The 18,797-nt window shown below is 32.1% G+C and overlaps 2 protein-coding genes across 2 annotated transcripts in view; one reads left to right on the top strand and one right to left on the bottom strand.

Moving 5' to 3' along the window:
* Positions 1-14,630, bottom strand: part of LOC108745151 (sodium-coupled monocarboxylate transporter 1) — a 158,883-nt gene extending 144,253 nt beyond the window's left edge. The window contains exon 1 of the mRNA XM_025980902.1: positions 14,610-14,630. The gene's annotated coding sequence lies outside the window, so the exon portion shown is untranslated. The remainder of the gene's footprint in view (positions 1-14,609) is intronic.
* The window catches only part of LOC108735980 (zinc finger protein chinmo), a 92,953-nt gene continuing 76,661 nt past the window's right edge, over positions 2,506-18,797 (top strand). Inside the window, exon 1 of the mRNA XM_025980881.1 lies at positions 2,506-2,950. Within this exon, the coding sequence (XP_025836666.1) occupies positions 2,938-2,950 (13 nt within the window). The 5' untranslated portion in view covers positions 2,506-2,937. The remainder of the gene's footprint in view (positions 2,951-18,797) is intronic.

Genomic DNA, 18,797 nt, shown 5'->3' with positions numbered 1-18,797 from the left:
GTGCATTATGCATTCGGAAAAAAGAGTAATGTAAGCAAATAATATGGGCCTTCCGAGACCCTCGTGAGGACGGGGGCCCTGGGCCCGTTCCCCGTGTGCCCTTATACTAAAGACAGTACTGGTTATAGTGTAGAAATATTAAACATTCTGCCCCATTTGCTCAACCTGTTCTTTTTTTTTCTTCATGGACATGATCCGCTTCGGAAAATAATCGCTCGCTATACACACTGCTTGCAGGTGCACATAGAAAACACTTAAGCTTATTAACAGGCCAAGTTTGCATATCTTTGTTTTATGTCTTGCCCACTACTCAAATTAAATCCTATGTACCGAGTAGTTTGGCGGTGTACTCAGTTTGGCAGGCATAAAATCGAGTAATAGGTACGTAATATATTCGGTACACTATTAATTGGGAAAAATTGTACTCAACCCATTCCTAGTAGGGATAAAACGAAATGGAGAAAATGAAAAAGGAAAATTGCTACGTAAGCGAAAATAATAAATATTACAATTTGGACCCGAATTTGTAAAAATAAAATCCTAGCAGAAATAACTTTACTAGGTATTTTTGTGGTTATTACAAATTTAATTGTAATAATTAAGAAACTTGAAATAATTTTTAAAAAAACGTCAAAATTGAGATCATTAAAAGTTGCCTAATAAATTCTACTATTTCTTCGGATGTTTCAGTCATTTAAGTACAATCGAAAATTGTAATTTTTACGTTGTCATAAGAATTTAGTTTTCTCCCTTGATAAACTGTTTAAAACAGGAAAACATTACATATTAAACATTCTTTAAATTCCTTCGGTGAGAGTAAAACTACTAATTGATTACAGGTATCTCACAGGGTTGGCATGTTTAAAACACGTATTTTAAATACTGTTAAAAACACAACTAGTTAGTTAATGATGTCAAGACGCCAAGATGCTACGATAAAAAAACTTATTCAAAAAGTTTCAAACATGTGTTCAAAATAGACGTAAAAAAATGTTTAAAACATATGAACACATGTTTAAAACGTTTTGTTTCACAAATTTGATAAAATACTTATTTTCCATGTTGAGAGATAGACCTAGATTAGATTACATTCTACAAATAGTTAAGGATGTGGGATGCTCTTAGGGATGTTTAGGGAAATTAGCTTATGATAGGAAACAGTGAAGCTCCTGTCTAACCAGTTCTGGACTGGCAGCCCCACGGTGATAACGTGAGCGGATGACAACGCTAATTTGCAACGAATTATTCACGTCCAAGTAAAATATTTCTTTTTTTGGTAAAGGTCCAGATGATGGCGATCGAAAGAGGAGGTCTCCCCCATCACTGTACCATAAAAAGTTCGTGGTGGTCTCTACCCCATAAAAACTTATGGGGATTAGATGATGCCCCCCTACCCCCGAAGGAGGTGGGGGTAGGGGGGTCGAAAGAGGGTGGTCACCTGAGTAAAACCCCATAAAAAGTTTGAGGGGGTCTCACCCCCATAAGTTATGGGGGTTGAAAGTTGATTATTTTGACAATTTTCATACACTATAATTCAAATAAAATTCAATAAAAAAATATTTTCAAGCGGGTGGAGGTGGGGGATCGAAAGAGGGTGGTCACTTGAACAAAACCCGATAACCTAACCTAACCTAACCTACCCTATTGATAAAGATATTTAAACAATGTTTTTTATAATTTTCTCAATATTTTTATGTATTTTTCCATTAGTTTTACCTTTGAATATTGTTTAAGAATGTCTATATAAATATTTACATGCCTAGAAATGTATAAAAATTGGCATATTTATTAACTTTGAAGCCCTATAATCTTTTATGGGGGTGAGACCGCCACGAACTTTTTATGGTACAGTGGTGGAGGAGACCTCCTCTTTTGATCCTCCCCACCTCCACCCCAAAGGGAGTTGGGGCCATCATCTAGACCTTTACCCTTGTTTTTATTTTAATTTAAAGTGGGTACAACTTTTCTTACGTATTTCGCCGTATGCGCTACAGATTTGCGCTTTTAATGATAAGAGACATTTTTTAAGCACAAAACTAATCATTATGTCAATTGGAACGTTTAAAAAGACATAAAAACACAAACAAATGTTTTTAACCAAACCTATTGTCTTAAAAGATTTTTAATTACGATAAAACGCAAACAGTAAATCTTAATTAAATTACAAATAGTCACTAATTTCGGATTATTACTTCATTGAAGTTTTCCTTTTTAATTAAAAAGCGGCTCCCTGAATGTGGCCTCGTATGTAACTATGTAAACGTAGGTATGTACGCCTGTTTCTGTTGCACACCGCATGACGAGCGAGCGGCAAGCAGGAACATTAAATGCGCTAGCGTTATCTGATGGAAACGCAATAGAGAATCCTGGCCGGTTGTGCGTGCATTTTGCGTCTTTGTTTTCCCGACTCGTGAGAAGGAGATTCATAATAGGCGAGCGAATTTTGGGCGCGCGCGCGAGCGCAGATTCGCCGTGAACCTCCGCTGCCGGCAGCGAACGCTGCGACTGTTTTCCGCGATCAGATGTTTTAACCTTGCGTTGTGATCGCGCAGCGGCGTTGGCCGTGCACCGTAGCGCGCTTACGTAATAGACCTATGCGAATGAATCTGCCCCGCGGCCTCCCAAGGCCCCCTCAGCCCCCCCTCCAATAATTTGGCAGCTCGCGAAACTTCGGTCAACATTTTTTCCTGGTTAACAGAAATAGCAGCTGGTCAAATTATTCGCGGTTGTTGCTTGCACTTCGCTTTTATTTTATTCGTTTTTCGTGCGTGCGTTTGTGCTGTCTTAATTCCTTCGACGCGAGGACGATTGTGACCGATACGTTTGCGCATTTAAAATGTTATTGTGACTTAGGTTATTTACTACATATATGTATTATTGTTGTGAGTGCGTATACGTATTTCCAATTGGACGGAAAACGAATGTTTGGCGGTAGTTATGGAAATGCCAGGTACGTTCAAGACCAAACGTATAATTATAGCCAACAAAAATATAATTAAGCGCATAAGTACAACGTAATTCAGCGCGTGTGTATTTCTGAACTCGCTGTTCTAACCAAGGCGGCGCATTACTCGTGGTGTAAATGGAAGAGCGATTACATGAATGCGCTTTGTATGTACACTAGAAATATTCCCACGTGTATACCGATTCGAACAACGAACTGTTGTACATAGACATGTACTTATGTATTTAAAATTGAATAGACGCTTAAAAGACGCTGTTTTTTCAAAATAATAATAATAATAAATAATTAAATATTTTTTTTAATTTACACTAACCTAAGCACCGATTCCTATACACTCGTATGCACGTGTTACTTTCGATTTCCTCAATACTGCAGCAATGCCCTTCAAAAAAAGCTCTTATTAAAATGGATAGGCGTTCGGTCATTTCTATTTCTTTTTTTTGCGATTATAATACAAACAGTAATAGATATGTCCTCGCAAAAGATCTGACTGCATTCATGAATCTAATTTTTGATATCTCAAGTTCATAGTGTGGCGTTCCGAAGTCGCATGCATTTATTGCAAAGTTAAAATAAAAAATAGCGAACACAAACTTAAAATTAGTTCAAATAATTTCAACTTGCCAATGTGTGTACATATTGCATAGAAGCAATCATGTACTTACAAATAAAAATAAATTACATGTCCTAAATGCCTCGAGTACGAGTGTATGTATTTGTTAATGTGTGTGTGTGTGTGTATATGTACGTGTGCGTATGTGCAAGTATCTGTAAATGTACGAACAGATTAGATATTTCAACGTATGTACTTTCGTTAACATGTGTATACATATAGTATGTGCATACATATGTGGGTGAAAAAAACGTTGCCTTTTTATCATTGCGGAAATAAATAACTACAATTATTATCTACTTTGCACTGTGTATTATGTACTAAACAAAAAATTTGATAACTTTTTCGAAAATAACCTTCATTTCGTCTTTTCGCCAAAAAGAAATAAGCATTAAATATTTTGTGAAAATTGATGAACCGATTTTGGTATTTTAGGGTTTGTTCTACTTGTAACCTTTGTCATTTTAATGCGTGGATGGTAATAACAATTTTATTTTTGATTAGATCCAGTCTCAAGGACCTTTTTTATCAAACATAGTATACATACATATTATCTAACACGGCTGCTATTTTGTTTCCATTTTCCTTATAATTTTGGAAAATAGGTAAAGTGTATACATCATCATCATAAGGTCATCAGTCCTAAGACTGTATACAACAATCTAAAATTGTGGGAACATCTACATCAACATACATAATACACAACTATATATCAGCCATAGTAAGTAAAATAGTTAAATATTTTGGTGTTTAAATATAAATTTCTTATCAAAACTGAAGTTAACCTGTTTAATTAATTTCGAAAATCTGACTATTATTTCGAAGAATCTCTTAGTTTTGGGCGTTTATTAGAATTTATTGTTGGTGGTATAAATTTTTTAAACACAATGTAACCTCTCTATAACGAAGCACTCACCATTTATTTGAGCATGGTTAGTTTTCGTTGTAACTTACATTCTTGATCTTGTTTAACAATATGGCATAATTGAACTGTGAATAGGGGTAGTAAAAGAAACGCTTCGTGCTTAGATGAAAGAATTGTAAATGTTCACTGCATTGAATTTCGTTTTATAAGTATATTTGGATATGTTTAGGCAAAAGTTGATATGAGTCCTTTCAGGGAACAGACTAGTCTATTCTAAGTTTGTGCCAAATCTAAATTTGAAAAAGAAAGCAACCTTACCTTACCTTGCTTAACATATCCGAACTTTAACGTAACCGAAGGTAACATAAATTTTGACGTTTAAAACTGCCAGTCAGTCTCTTTTTGGATTAGATAATCGTAATTTTCTTGTTAGACATAGTTACAATTAAGAATTTCAATGTCGGACTATAGTAGGTAATTAAATAAAATGTATAGTAAATATGCAACAATACAGTTTTGCATTATTACTTCATATCACTAGTAATAAACTGTGTGTTAATTGTTACTATTACATAATTACATGTATGGAAACAAAATCATTTTTTGCATAAAATCTGATCAAATATTTGTAGAGCGTAAATCAGTGTGTAAGAGGTTTCCTTGACAAAAATTTGTTTATGTTTCGTGTCCTTATATTTTTAAAAGCAAACTCGAATTGAAATTAAACCGTTATCATTAGGCAGTGCAATCGTAAATAAGTTTATTATGAAAAAATAATGCGATATTAGGTGCCTTCATAAATAATTGTTTTGTTCATGCAAATTTGACATGATGCTTTCCTGGAGTTAAGAGATAGATGTATGTACACGTATGCATTTCTGAAATTTTCGAAAATTTAAAATATAGATGTGTGAAGGAAAAACAACAGCCGTTGTTATCAGAGATCAGGTGGTAGATATTTTATTTTGAATTTACATTTCATGTCTAAACTTGAATGTTGACAGTTCAGTATTTTGAATATGCAAAATAGTGTTCGCGAATTCCTGGTAGCATGTATAATATTTTAATTTTACGCTACCTAACATGTTATACTCCAAGCTGACAAAAGTCATTTTTTTATTTTGTTTGTTTACTATATCATCAAATCTGTTAATTTCTCATTGCGTTCTCGCCTTGCGTATTTTTAGGTGGCATTTTTTAAGGTAATAAATTGCAGATCAGTTTTTTAAATTGCGGGTTGTGACCCGTGAACATCAGCCCATAAAATAAAAAAATATATTTTTTTTTTGAAAAGTTCACACTCGTATAAATTAAAGAAAATAAAAACACAGGCGGATCGTTACAGTTTTAATATAAATATTTTCGGCAATTATGTCTAAATATGAGGGTTGTTTCAAAAGTAATGCATATCGTATTTTAGTAGATAGTTGATCAATGAGTAGAGTAATTGTGTACTTTAGTTCAGAGTTTACGGAAGATTGAAAAAAACTCGAAGACGATCCCCTTTCCAATAATCAAAAATTGGAGACGCGCCAGATAGCGACTTTGCCGAGTACCAGATAACCAGGGACCCGGCAAAACCATTACAGTTAGTGGTTCATGTAATCGTTTTGGCAGGCTTTCCATTAAATAGCACCCTCACCAATGCCCAAAACCACATTAAGTCCTGTTCAAAAAAGTTGTTTAAACACTAAACCAATGAAATTTTAATTCTTGGTTGGCAGATTTTCAACCAGATGGTCGAGTTGAAACCGTTGAAATGATCCTATAAAGTTTACAAACACCAAAAGTGTGCAAGGTGACAAAATCATGCTAATAAGTTATCGTTAATCGAAACCTGATATATCAACAAGCGACAGAAATTGTTATTACAGTTCTGCTATTAAATAGCAGCTATTTGATGTATTCATATTCACGAGAAAAGTAAACATAGGAGTAAATCGAAATAACAAACAGTATAGTAATCAATAAACAATACCAATTTGGACAAATGACCTACCCCAATACAGTTTTAATTACCAATTTTCATTAAGTAGGTTTTTTTGTTATACTCATTGAATTATTATTATTGCTGTCGTTTGTTTTCTCTTTTTTCTTTGGTAGAATTACGCGGCACTGACGGGTAGGCGGCGTCATTATCCGGTACTGGCCGGATCTTAAAAAAAGTGCCAGGAGGAAATGCCGTACTTTCTTCCCTCGGCGCGTAATAATTTTTTGTTTTCCTTTCATATACACGTACATACAAACGTCTGCAAACTTAAGATACATAATAGTTTTCGGATAATTCGCAGTGTAATGATACGGAAAATGGAATTTTTAAAGTCGAAATTCATAAAGAACTGTTTCGCGTTTTAGTGACCGTATATGCGGATGGCACTTAACATGGCCGAAACAAAGAACTTCCGCATAAATATCAAAGAGGCGTTCGCTCAAATGTTTCAAGGTTACCTAGTCGTGACAACTACCAACACACACTTGGGCACAATTACAACCATATAAACGCATTTGTACAAACAGTACGTCCCAAATTAGTATTTCTCTGTTCCTGTAAGCAAGTTTTTCTGCACATTGAATGTTTCGTAAAATATCCCCGTAAATTTAGATACAAATTACAAATGCATTTCAACTATTCATTCACCTGTTAATATATGCAAGTATGTTAATGTATACGAGGATACGACAAGTAAATGTGTTTTAGCTTTTACAAATAGAGGCCAACCAGTATTTTGAATTCTAATTTAGTAACAAATATGCACAAGCAAAAATGCATTAATTAATTAATTAATTACACAATCAATTATATATCTACAAAAATACAATGCATTCAGAATAGCAGATATTAAATAAAAACCAAATACCTTTAAATGCTGAGATAAGTTAACGTCACTTGATGAAACGTACAAGTCGTTCTAAAGGTAGTTTAAAAAAACAATATTTCTATTATTAGTTTGCATTGATTATGAAATTCTTCGAAAAAGTTCAATTTTAAGTCACAAATATTTGATTCCATTCGTTATTATTAAATTTTCATTGCCAAGTTAGCAAATATATGAGGCTTTACAAAAGTATTGCAAATGGGAAACGAAATGGCAACACTGCCTAAATTAACCCCAAAGCGTCACCTCATGTATCAATTTCTTCTTTCAGACTTGAAGTGACAAATTCATTTGAATTTTAAATTTAACTCCTACGCAGGAAGACGAAGAAAATGCAAATATACTGATTTTTATTCGGCTAAGAAGCCACATGCTTCTGAGTTTTGGCTGTATAAAACATTAGTACTTGCTTCTCATTTTGTTGGCACCTTCTAATTTATTTTTATAAATCAATTATGTACAACTATAAATCAACCACAATTAGAGATTACAGTTTTAAGATCGTATTATTTGCTAATTAGAAGGAAAAAATTGTTGCGAAGTTCACTAATAAATATTGAGGTATTTAGAACCATAGCATTTGTCTTTTCATTTGTAGATTATGCCAATCTGTGGTGATCATTGAAATTGGTCTGGGTTAAGGTTGAGAAAAGGAAGTCAACAATATAACACTATTATCAATTCAAATAATGTTAAAAATTGATAGCCGATTTTGCAAAATTATTGTCTGTTAATGTAAATACGTAACGAAAATGTAAAAATTAAAAATAATTAACCAAATCTAAACATTGAAATATTTACGGTTAAAATCAGACAAAAAATGAGTAATTGATTACTTTATCAACTATAAATGCATCAAATTTAATGTTTTCTTCCTAAATAAATAATTTTCATAATGCCATTCAAACGTCTCTTATCCCCATAAATAATCGAATTTGGGTATTGAAAACTTCAAGGCATTATATAAAATTATAGATTTTCATGTTAATATGTGCAAAATTAAAATTTGTTGAAGTAATTATTCGCGCCGCTATTCAGTAGATGGCAAGAAAACATGAATTATCCTATTCACTTTCTGTGCTGAAATCCAAAAAAATCCAAACATTAGCTCACCCTAGCGCCCATCCTAGGTGTATTTAAATTCTAGAAATTCACCGGATCGTTAATCAAAACCTGATATATCAACAAGCTTCACAAATTGTAACAGTTCGGGCATACTGACGTAGATATTCTTGTTTACAAGAAAAATTAGGACAAACGACCTATCCCAATACAATCTTAATTGGCAATTTTCGTTAGTACGTCTTTGTTATACTTATTAAATTATTATCGCTGTTGTTGGTATTTTCTTTTTTCTTTGGTTTACCGAATTTACCGTTTAGAATTACCGGCGCCTTTATGTGATACATGACCGGATTCTAAAAAAAGTTTTTATTAATATAAATCTACCCTGAAAGTTTGATTAAAAGTATAGGTGGGGCCGCTGTCACCCAGAAGGTCAAAGGCCATATTTCCATTATATGTGTTGTGCTACAGAAAAATGACATTTTTAACTTTAAAACAAATTGCACCTACCGATTTTCAATATATTCTAGCACACTTAGTGTATCACCATGGACTTTTCGAACTTTTGCTCAATTGCGGTTTCTTGTGATGACGTTTTAGCCTCTTTGTAACAACTTTTTCAAAATTTTAGATTCAATACTGACTTAGCCATATTAAAAATTTTCAATGTTATTATAAAAATATTGATCCTTAAATTTATTTGTACATGTGTTTTCTTTTGAAGTGACATAGTGTGTGTAAAAAAAATTAGAAGGCAGCCGAACTTTGCGAACCGATTCAGTTTAACATTACCTAATTTTTAGCTATTATTCCGTTTTTAAATTGTTAACTTTGCTACCGATTTTAGAATGTGGGACGTCCTGTACCTCGCTCTTGTAAACATATTTATTTATACACGTCTATATAGGAACTGTATTGCAAATTGTGCTTGTCATAGCCTCGGCGCTTGCAGCTTTATTGCTATGTATACTAGTAACAATAATAATAATAGTAATAATAACAATAATCCATGGAGCGAGTTATTGCAATCGCCATTTTTGTAACTCGTGTAGGTCATTGTCAAAGCAATGAAAACCGTGCGTCACTCTCTCGCGTCGAATCAGGTTTAATTGTTTTTTTATGCACAAGCAAGCTTTGGTTGGCAAAATTAAGTCAGTTTACCGCCGCAGGGAAACTGACAAGTAGATAATTGAATGAAGGCTGTCGGTAAAATTGCGCGGCTGCTATAATTCAGCTACACGGTTATTGTAAATTCATTTTCCCTTTTTTGGTTCAATTGTACCGAACATTTTCTTATGTATTGTATAATCCTTTATGTTCTGCTTTAAGGATTTTGTGATTTCGGTCCTTTCCTAGGTACTCCTTTTTTTTCTATATTGTAATTTTTATATAATTTTCCTTTCTCTCAAATGCGTGAATCTTTTGCTGTCAGGAGTGGATTCAGGATTTTGAGAAGGGTTCACAAAAATTTTTGTCTTTCTTGCGAATAATCTTTTATCTTTTAAATTTCAAAGCTATATGCATGTCAAATATTGAATATAAATAAATGAATAAATAAATAAATTTTCTTATCCCAAAGAAGAGGGGGACTTCGACTAGAACATCCTCCCGTGGACCCGTCACTGCTTGTTATTATCTTTGTTATTTTTCTTTTTCCTATTTTCAATTTTTTACAATATGTTGACAATTGCGACATCATTACATTGTTCTTGTTTTAAAGACCTCTATGTCAGTGTCTAGGATAACTGCCATATATTTGGAAAATTTCTGATAATTTCAGTATAGATAAAGTGAGTGAAATCAAAGAAACACGTGCAATTTAACTTTTTTCCATATCATCTACCTAATAGGGGCGTGAATAAATAACTTCATCAAACATTCATTTGAATTTTCTCGAAATATTTATATGAATATCTGTATTCAACTGCCCTAAACCAGAATATAATGTTTTCAATACTGAAACTCAATTATTTATGGCGATGAGAAGCATATAGGTATCTATACATATATGTCATTATAAAAATCATTTATTAGGAAAGAAAACATTAAATTTGAATTCATTTATCTTTTCAATAATCGAATAGTCATATGAATAGAATCTAATGTATTCTATGATTACATACAGTATAATAAATTTTTAACCGTGAATAAATTTTTTGGATTCGGATAACTTCATACTTCAGGTTTATTTTTTTGGGATGTTTCATTCAATAGGATTATTCAGTCTTTGGAACATTCCAATTTTTTCCGGATCAAAAATTGCATGCATGATAAAAAGTATGTCTTATTAATATACGGTTACTAGTGATCAAACCATCAACAACGTACCTATTCAATATTTGAAACAAAACGTTTTCATAACGAAAATTATCAAAAAATTTGATTCCCTTTAACGGTCATTTTAGGTGTTGGTATACGTAAATACCTGCAGCCAAAACAAAATTTATATTAATTGGCTTATTTGGTTTAAAATTCTTAGTGGGATTGCGGTTATCCAGATGGTCAAAAGCCTTGCATATTTCCATGATATACGCAATGCTATAGAAAAACGATCATTTCCAGCTTTACACAAAATTATACGTATCGATTTTCAGAATATTTTAACATAACCTACACATGTGCTTATAGCGTCTTATCCTTTTTTCCACTATGATTTTGCGAAAGATTTTTATATTCTTCAGGAGTATCAAGATTAGTTACGAACTGAAGATGTTTTCAAATTATTATTTATAATTTTAGAATTTTACTTTATTGAATGTACGATATTTTATGGAACTGAAGAACAAAATGCTAATAAAACTATGCGAGTTGCTAGAAAAGGATTACACAACAACTTTTATAAATTACCTCTTTATCTAATGTTTCCAATGTTATCTATTTTCCGAAAAAGAATTAATTCATAAATTTTTGCGTCCATCCGTCACGCTCTCATCGTCTCAGTACTTCTAAAGATTATTAAAATAATTGTCGCTCTTAAATTCCTAAACTTTTTTTAAAACGGTACCAAGACGGAATTAAAATGTCAGATTTGACCCATTTGAGTTATTTTTAAAAAAAATTCACGAGGAGCTATGCATTTATTTCAGCAATATAGGTCAAACAAGAAAAGACAAAATTATTATAGTTGTAATTTTTTTTGACGGTTGTTGAAAGTAATTTCTCATTTACAGGAGGTATATTTANTGACGGTTGTTGAAAGTAATTTCTCATTTACAGGAGGTATATTTAATTATATATAGGTATATATATATAAGAATAAAAATGGAACAAACACAAAAAAGCTGTTACTTTTTTTTTCTATGTAAGTTTAACTGGTATTATTTATATTCATATAAATATGTACATATTTTCCTGTTAATCTACATATTTACGTTTTTACACCGGTAAAGTGCGAAAAAATATTGAAGTAGAAGAATACATTTCATCGTTAGTATTACCGGGTAGCTTTTGGTGAGCATATCAAATAAAAGTTAATTTTAGTTAAATTAAATTTTCTTTACTTGAGCATCACATTGTTGAATGCTTAGTGGTTAATTCTGTAGATTATCGCAGGTATTATAGAATCATTAAAAAAGTGGCTCACTTTCGATATCCACGATGTTATTTATCGGAATTTTTGGTCATTAAAAATCATCAATATTTTGACGTCAGAAGACAGAAAAAATGGTTAAATACCCGTCGACAGAATTGTTAGGTTAAAATGTAAGTGCTACGTATTGTAGACAACGGTAGTGTCCGTCGAAATTTAGGCAGGTTGTAGTAGCCACTACATAATACGAGTTTTTAGCAGAAAATGGGTTTCGGTCGACCGTAATGAAACTGTGAGAAAATGAATTAATGAATCTCTGAATATATTGATGAAAAGTCTCAGTTTTGACTAACGGTCGTTAAAATTTACTCAGCCCATCTACTATTTTGGCGCAGTGCTGAATTTGCGTTTAGGCAACCGGGCGGCAAAATTTTATGGGTGCAGTGATTTTAGAGACAGTAAAATTTTAGAAGCGAGATATACTTACTTCACCGTTTGATCTTCTCATCGTTTTCGCATATTAAAAACACCTGGCTTTTATCGACTGTCTTAGTACTCTGGGTGTTAAAACTAGTTATACAATTATGGGCAGTGATAATAGAGTAGGAAAGCTCATGAGAAATGCATTTGAGCAGTTGCGTCGGTCAATCAGAAATCATCATTAAATGAAGACAGAAAGGAAGAGATGCATGAGACTTACCAAAATCAAACTATATGTATTATATTTATACTTAATTATTTCAGAAATCTTTCCGCACTTTTGTTTTGTGACTGCATTGTATGTGTCTGTAGTTTCCTTTTATCAATAATAATTAATAATCATTAATTAATTATCTAATCAAAATGGCGTCATACCGAATGGGCTTATAGCCTGAATCCTTCACTGCATTCTTGTACCAGGAGAAAGAGGAAATTATGGATTTAGTGTAATATGGAAAATCCGACTGTTTCTTGGGCTCATTAAACATCGTGCAATTTTCTCCATATCCAAGAAATCCGAATTTAACTGCTGTTATTTTACTTTATTTTAGGGGTAGTGGAGATTCGCTGTCCAATAGCAATACATACTCTCATTGACATACACATATCTACGCTCAAACTTACGTATGTATATGGATATGTGTACAGTATAGACGCACAGACTTTTTAATTTTACGTAAGTTTGAACAGCTGTAAGTTAAAAACTCAAGATTATTGGGATTTGTGGCCATCGAGACTCTTAATCAGGACGATTCAAAGAACATTTTCCCAAAGGTTCATATAATAGACAGAAACTATTCTCCAATTTATAAATAAATTTTCTAAAAGCCTCGGTCTTATACATATAAAATTCCTAATTTCGCTGTATACCTGCGACATATGCACATTGACGTTACACCTTACCACAAACTAATAGTTGAAAACTTGTAGTTACAGTTAGGTTAGTTCAAAACGCGTGTGTATGCGTATATATATGTATATATATATACATATGCGCAACTAATGCTAAGTGATACAGTCACGTAGGGTACATTCACGAAAATGTTTATATACGCTACATTATTTGCTTGGATGTATGTATTCGTATGTATGTGTATGAAAACGCGCTCGTTTGCGTGTGTATGTTGCGTGGATTCAGAAGCATCTGAGAAAAACAGCATTTCGTAAAAGTGCATTGAACTTGACCTTAACAAGTACAATAGGCGGAAAGAAGCATGATTGCGATGATTGAAGAATGCGCTGCTTATTAGAATAGCCTACCTTCATAGACGTAGATACGTGTTATACGTTTTCTATGAAGTCAACGAAATAACTTCAACTCGGGAGCTGACAATAATATATGGATTAATTGTGAAAATGTTTCATTCAACTCCATGATATTACTTTTATTACGATTTACAAAGTAGTTGATTACCTATTATTCTCTTATTTAGTTTGCTACTATCAAAACAGGTAAATTGAAATAATAGACATTCATTGTCTACTTATACCTAGGATCAGTGGCGTATTTCAAAGAAGATTCTTAAGAAAAAGATATCGTTCAGTTTTAAAACAGCAACCTTTGTGCCAAGTTCATTTTTTTGCCTAGGCACTTCATTGGTGGTGTAGGGTATTGATGTTAGGGAAATCCCCGTTTTATATTTTTTAAGGACGACTAACTTTTTACGAAATTTATTCGGGTCTCGCGTAAACGTTTAAAATATATCTATAATATTAATATTAAGATTTTTTGTATTAAGGGTGGGTTCCATCGGATAAATATGCCACGGGCCTTAGAGAGAATAGTAACGCCACCGCCTAGGATTAAATTTTTAAAATGATTTCCATTAAATTTAAACTGTAATTTTAAAAACAATGCATATATCATCATCATCATCTTTTTAACAGCAAAAAATGTATGTATTTATTATTTTATGAAGGGCTGTCCAGAGACATATTAGAGGCAGAAACAGGAGTAAAGTGGGGTAGAGGTAGACCTAGGTTAGATTACTGTTCGCAAATAGTTAAGGATGTGGGATGTTCTAGTTTTAGGGAAATGCAAAGATTAACACAGGATAGGAAAGAGTTTAGGTGTATGTCTAACCAGTCTTAGGATTGACAACCTGAAGACGATGATGATGATGATTTACTAAAAGTATGTTCGTAAAATGTTGCACACCCCACAACTTTTAATGTAAAATTGTACTGTTGAGAAAATAGGTTACGATTTTACTTACCACTCTCCCGTTCAAGATAGGTCACCTGCAACACAAAATTATAAAATTAAAAACTAATTATGGAAGTAACGAAAAAGTAGCACAATTGTTCTTGTTGGTGATCTATTGAACATCGTTCGCGATTTCGTACTCGTTAGTTCTCATCAGTACACCGCCGTAGACAGTTTGAATACCGACCAGTTTACTTGCTGCCATTAAACATCCAGCTGTTGGCTGTTTAAAGGTAATAAGTTAATTGGTCAGATATGTCTAAAAGACTTTAAATCGTGCTCTACGTCTTGACGGTTTCGACCAATGATTGATCAAGAACTTATACTAATTTTGTGTAAACACCAACGTTATGTTTATCGAAAAGGGCCTTGTGAAACATTAATAAATTCACAATTAGTAGGTGATACATATGGCGTTCACCACGTTATTAATAAACATAATTTCTACAACTATTGCATATCCTATAGTCTGCTTAGTTGAATTGAAAAGCTACCTATGGTCAATGGTTTGGATAATTGATTTTATTACCAAGTTTCATAGTTCGAATGCTTAAAATGTAATACGAACAGGGTCGTATGTCAACTTTTTGTTCGGATTATCCTGACATAATGCAATTCTAAAAACGACAAGCTGTTTGGATTATTTTTACCAAACTTGTCTTCATTGAAAGCTCAGTAGTATAGGTACCTTATATCGCCATTTTTCAAAGTAACTTTCCCAAAGGCAACTAAACTTAATCTCCAAATCAAAAGTCTAAATAACTCGAAATAAAGCAAGCGTAATGTTTTAAAAAGTAAAAAGCGTAAGTACGTGGTAATCATAAATGATGAGTATAATAATTGTATATTTAGTCAGTATTAAATTAAAGCGAATTAATTTTTGAATTAATTTTTACCACTACAGATAACCTCAAATTAATTAGGAAATCCAGGAATCCAACCCGGACACGTGCCATTGATCGTTTGAGGTTATCTACAGAAGTAATTAATTCAAAAATTAATTTGCTTTAATATATTGGAAACTCTACAAAAAATCTTCTAAAATTCCCAATATTAAATTCTTTCTGAAACATTAAAAAGTATTTTTCTTTGTTTACACTTACATAAAGAATATTTCACAGGAAGCTGAAATTTAAGTGATATATTTCAGTATCAAACAATGACTATAAAAACATTTACCAAATTATTGTAAAAAAATTTGCACACCCAATAACAACAATAATACGTGAAGCACCGTTTCGATGTATTTATTAAAAAAAATCGTTTTTAACTACAGTACAAAATCAGTCTTAACAATTTACAAAATGTTAAAATTATTTTTAAGTTAACAACAAAGAATGTAATAGGTGATATTAAGAAACATCTATTCCGTTTTAGCGGAAAAACAAGTTTATTTATGTAATAAATTATTTTTTTTTTGATTCCACAATAATTCATTATTTATTACTCCTTAAGAAACACTGGAGGGACGAAACAATTGTAGGATAATCGATAAGTAATTTGTAACGAAAANCCACAAATTGGTTATATTAAAATTAATTTGAAAGAATAAAGTGAGAAGATTCTATAATTTTATTGTTCGGTCGATTGACGAAAGAAACGAGATAGTTCATTTAATATCAATAATTCATTATTTATTACTCCTTAAGAAACACTGGAGGGACGAAACAATTGTAGGATAATCGATAAGTAATTTGTAACGAAAACTTGATTTTTTTTTGATATTATGACGGAATTACAAAAAAAATCTCATTTGTTCATTTCTTCTGTTTTGTTGGCACGTTGCATTCGTACATGTTGTTTGAAGGTTACCTTGTCTCGTCTCTTCATTTTCACTTTTTTTTTTAGATTGAAAATAGTTAAAGTAAATAGAAATAAGTAACTGCTGCGAACGTACATTTTTAGTTTACCTGCCCTGCTCGAGTAACAATTGACACGACAAAAATATACCTTCAGTTGATAAGTATATGCAAATCTTAAAAAGAATTTGCTACGTAACCAGAGTCCTTTACGAAAATAATCCCAGCATTGTCGCAATGTTGTGTTTGAAAATGCGGTTACAGAACTGTTTAAAACAACCAGGAATTTTCTTTTATTTTAATTTTCTTTTTCTTTTTTTGTTTTGAATTTATTTACAATTAGTTCATGATATATATGTATCATATTAAAATATTTAAAACTACTCCGGAAATCCCCGTTTTATATTTTTTAAGGACGACTAACTTTTTACGAAATTTATTCGGGTCTCGCGTAAACGTTTAAAATATATCTATAATATTAATATTAAGATTTTTTGTATTAAGGGTGGGTTCCATCGGATAAATATGCCACGGGCCTTAGAGAGAATAGTAACGCCACCGCCTAGGATTAAATTTTTAAAATGATTTCCATTAAATTTAAACTGTAATTTTAAAAACAATGCATATATCATCATCATCATCTTTTTAACAGCAAAAAATGTATGTATTTATTATTTTATGAAGGGCTGTCCAGAGACATATTAGAGGCAGAAACAGGAGTAAAGTGGGGTAGAGGTAGACCTAGGTTAGATTACTGTTCGCAAATAGTTAAGGATGTGGGATGTTCTAGTTTTAGGGAAATGCAAAGATTAACACAGGATAGGAAAGAGTTTAGGTGTATGTCTAACCAGTCTTAGGATTGACAACCTGAAGACGATGATGATGATGATTTACTAAAAGTATGTTCGTAAAATGTTGCACACCCCACAACTTTTAATGTAAAATTGTACTGTTGAGAAAATAGGTTACGATTTTACTTACCACTCTCCCGTTCAAGATAGGTCACCTGCAACACAAAATTATAAAATTAAAAACTAATTATGGAAGTAACGAAAAAGTAGCACAATTGTTCTTGTTGGTGATCTATTGAACATCGTTCGCGATTTCGTACTCGTTAGTTCTCATCAGTACACCGCCGTAGACAGTTTGAATACCGACCAGTTTACTTGCTGCCATTAAACATCCAGCTGTTGGCTGTTTAAAGGTAATAAGTTAATTGGTCAGATATGTCTAAAAGACTTTAAATCGTGCTCTACGTCTTGACGGTTTCGACCAATGATTGATCAAGAACTTATACTAATTTTGTGTAAACACCAACGTTATGTTTATCGAAAAGGGCCTTGTGAAACATTAATAAATTCACAATTAGTAGGTGATACATATGGCGTTCACCACGTTATTAATAAACATAATTTCTACAACTATTGCATATCCTATAGTCTGCTTAGTTGAATTGAAAAGCTACCTATGGTCAATGGTTTGGATAATTGATTTTATTACCAAGTTTCATAGTTCGAATGCTTAAAATGTAATACGAACAGGGTCGTATGTCAACTTTTTGTTCGGATTATCCTGACATAATGCAATTCTAAAAACGACAAGCTGTTTGGATTATTTTTACCAAACTTGTCTTCATTGAAAGCTCAGTAGTATAGGTACCTTATATCGCCATTTTTCAAAGTAACTTTCCCAAAGGCAACTAAACTTAATCTCCAAATCAAAAGTCTAAATAACTCGAAATAAAGCAAGCGTAATGTTTTAAAAAGTAAAAAGCGTAAGTACGTGGTAATCATAAATGATGAGTATAATAATTGTATATTTAGTCAGTATTAAATTAAAGCGAATTAATTTTTGAATTAATTTTTACCACTACAGATAACCTCAAATTAATTAGGAAATCCAGGAATCCAACCCGGACACGTGCCATTGATCGTTTGAGGTTATCTACAGAAGTAATTAATTCAAAAATTAATTTGCTTTAATATATTGGAAACTCTACAAAAAATCTTCTAAAATTCCCAATATTAAATTCTTTCTGAAACATTAAAAAGTATTTTTCTTTGTTTACACTTACATAAAGAATATTTCACAGGAAGCTGAAATTTAAGTGATATATTTCAGTATCAAACAATGACTATAAAAACATTTACCAAATTATTGTAAAAAAATTTGCACACCCAATAACAACAATAATACGTGAAGCACCGTTTCGATGTATTTATTAAAAAAAATCGTTTTTAACTACAGTACAAAATCAGTCTTAACAATTTACAAAATGTTAAAATTATTTTTAAGTTAACAACAAAGAATGTAATAGGTGATATTAAGAAACATCTATTCCGTTTTAGCGGAAAAACAAGTTTATTTATGTAATAAATTATTTTTTTTTTGATTCCACA

The sequence above is a fragment of the Agrilus planipennis genome, unplaced genomic scaffold (assembly GCF_000699045.2).
Source record: "Agrilus planipennis isolate EAB-ADULT unplaced genomic scaffold, Apla_2.0 scaffold4, whole genome shotgun sequence".
NCBI lineage: Eukaryota > Metazoa > Arthropoda > Insecta > Coleoptera > Buprestidae > Agrilus > Agrilus planipennis.
Note: the sequence above shows the minus strand (reverse complement) of the source record. Positions and strands in the feature narration are given on the sequence as shown.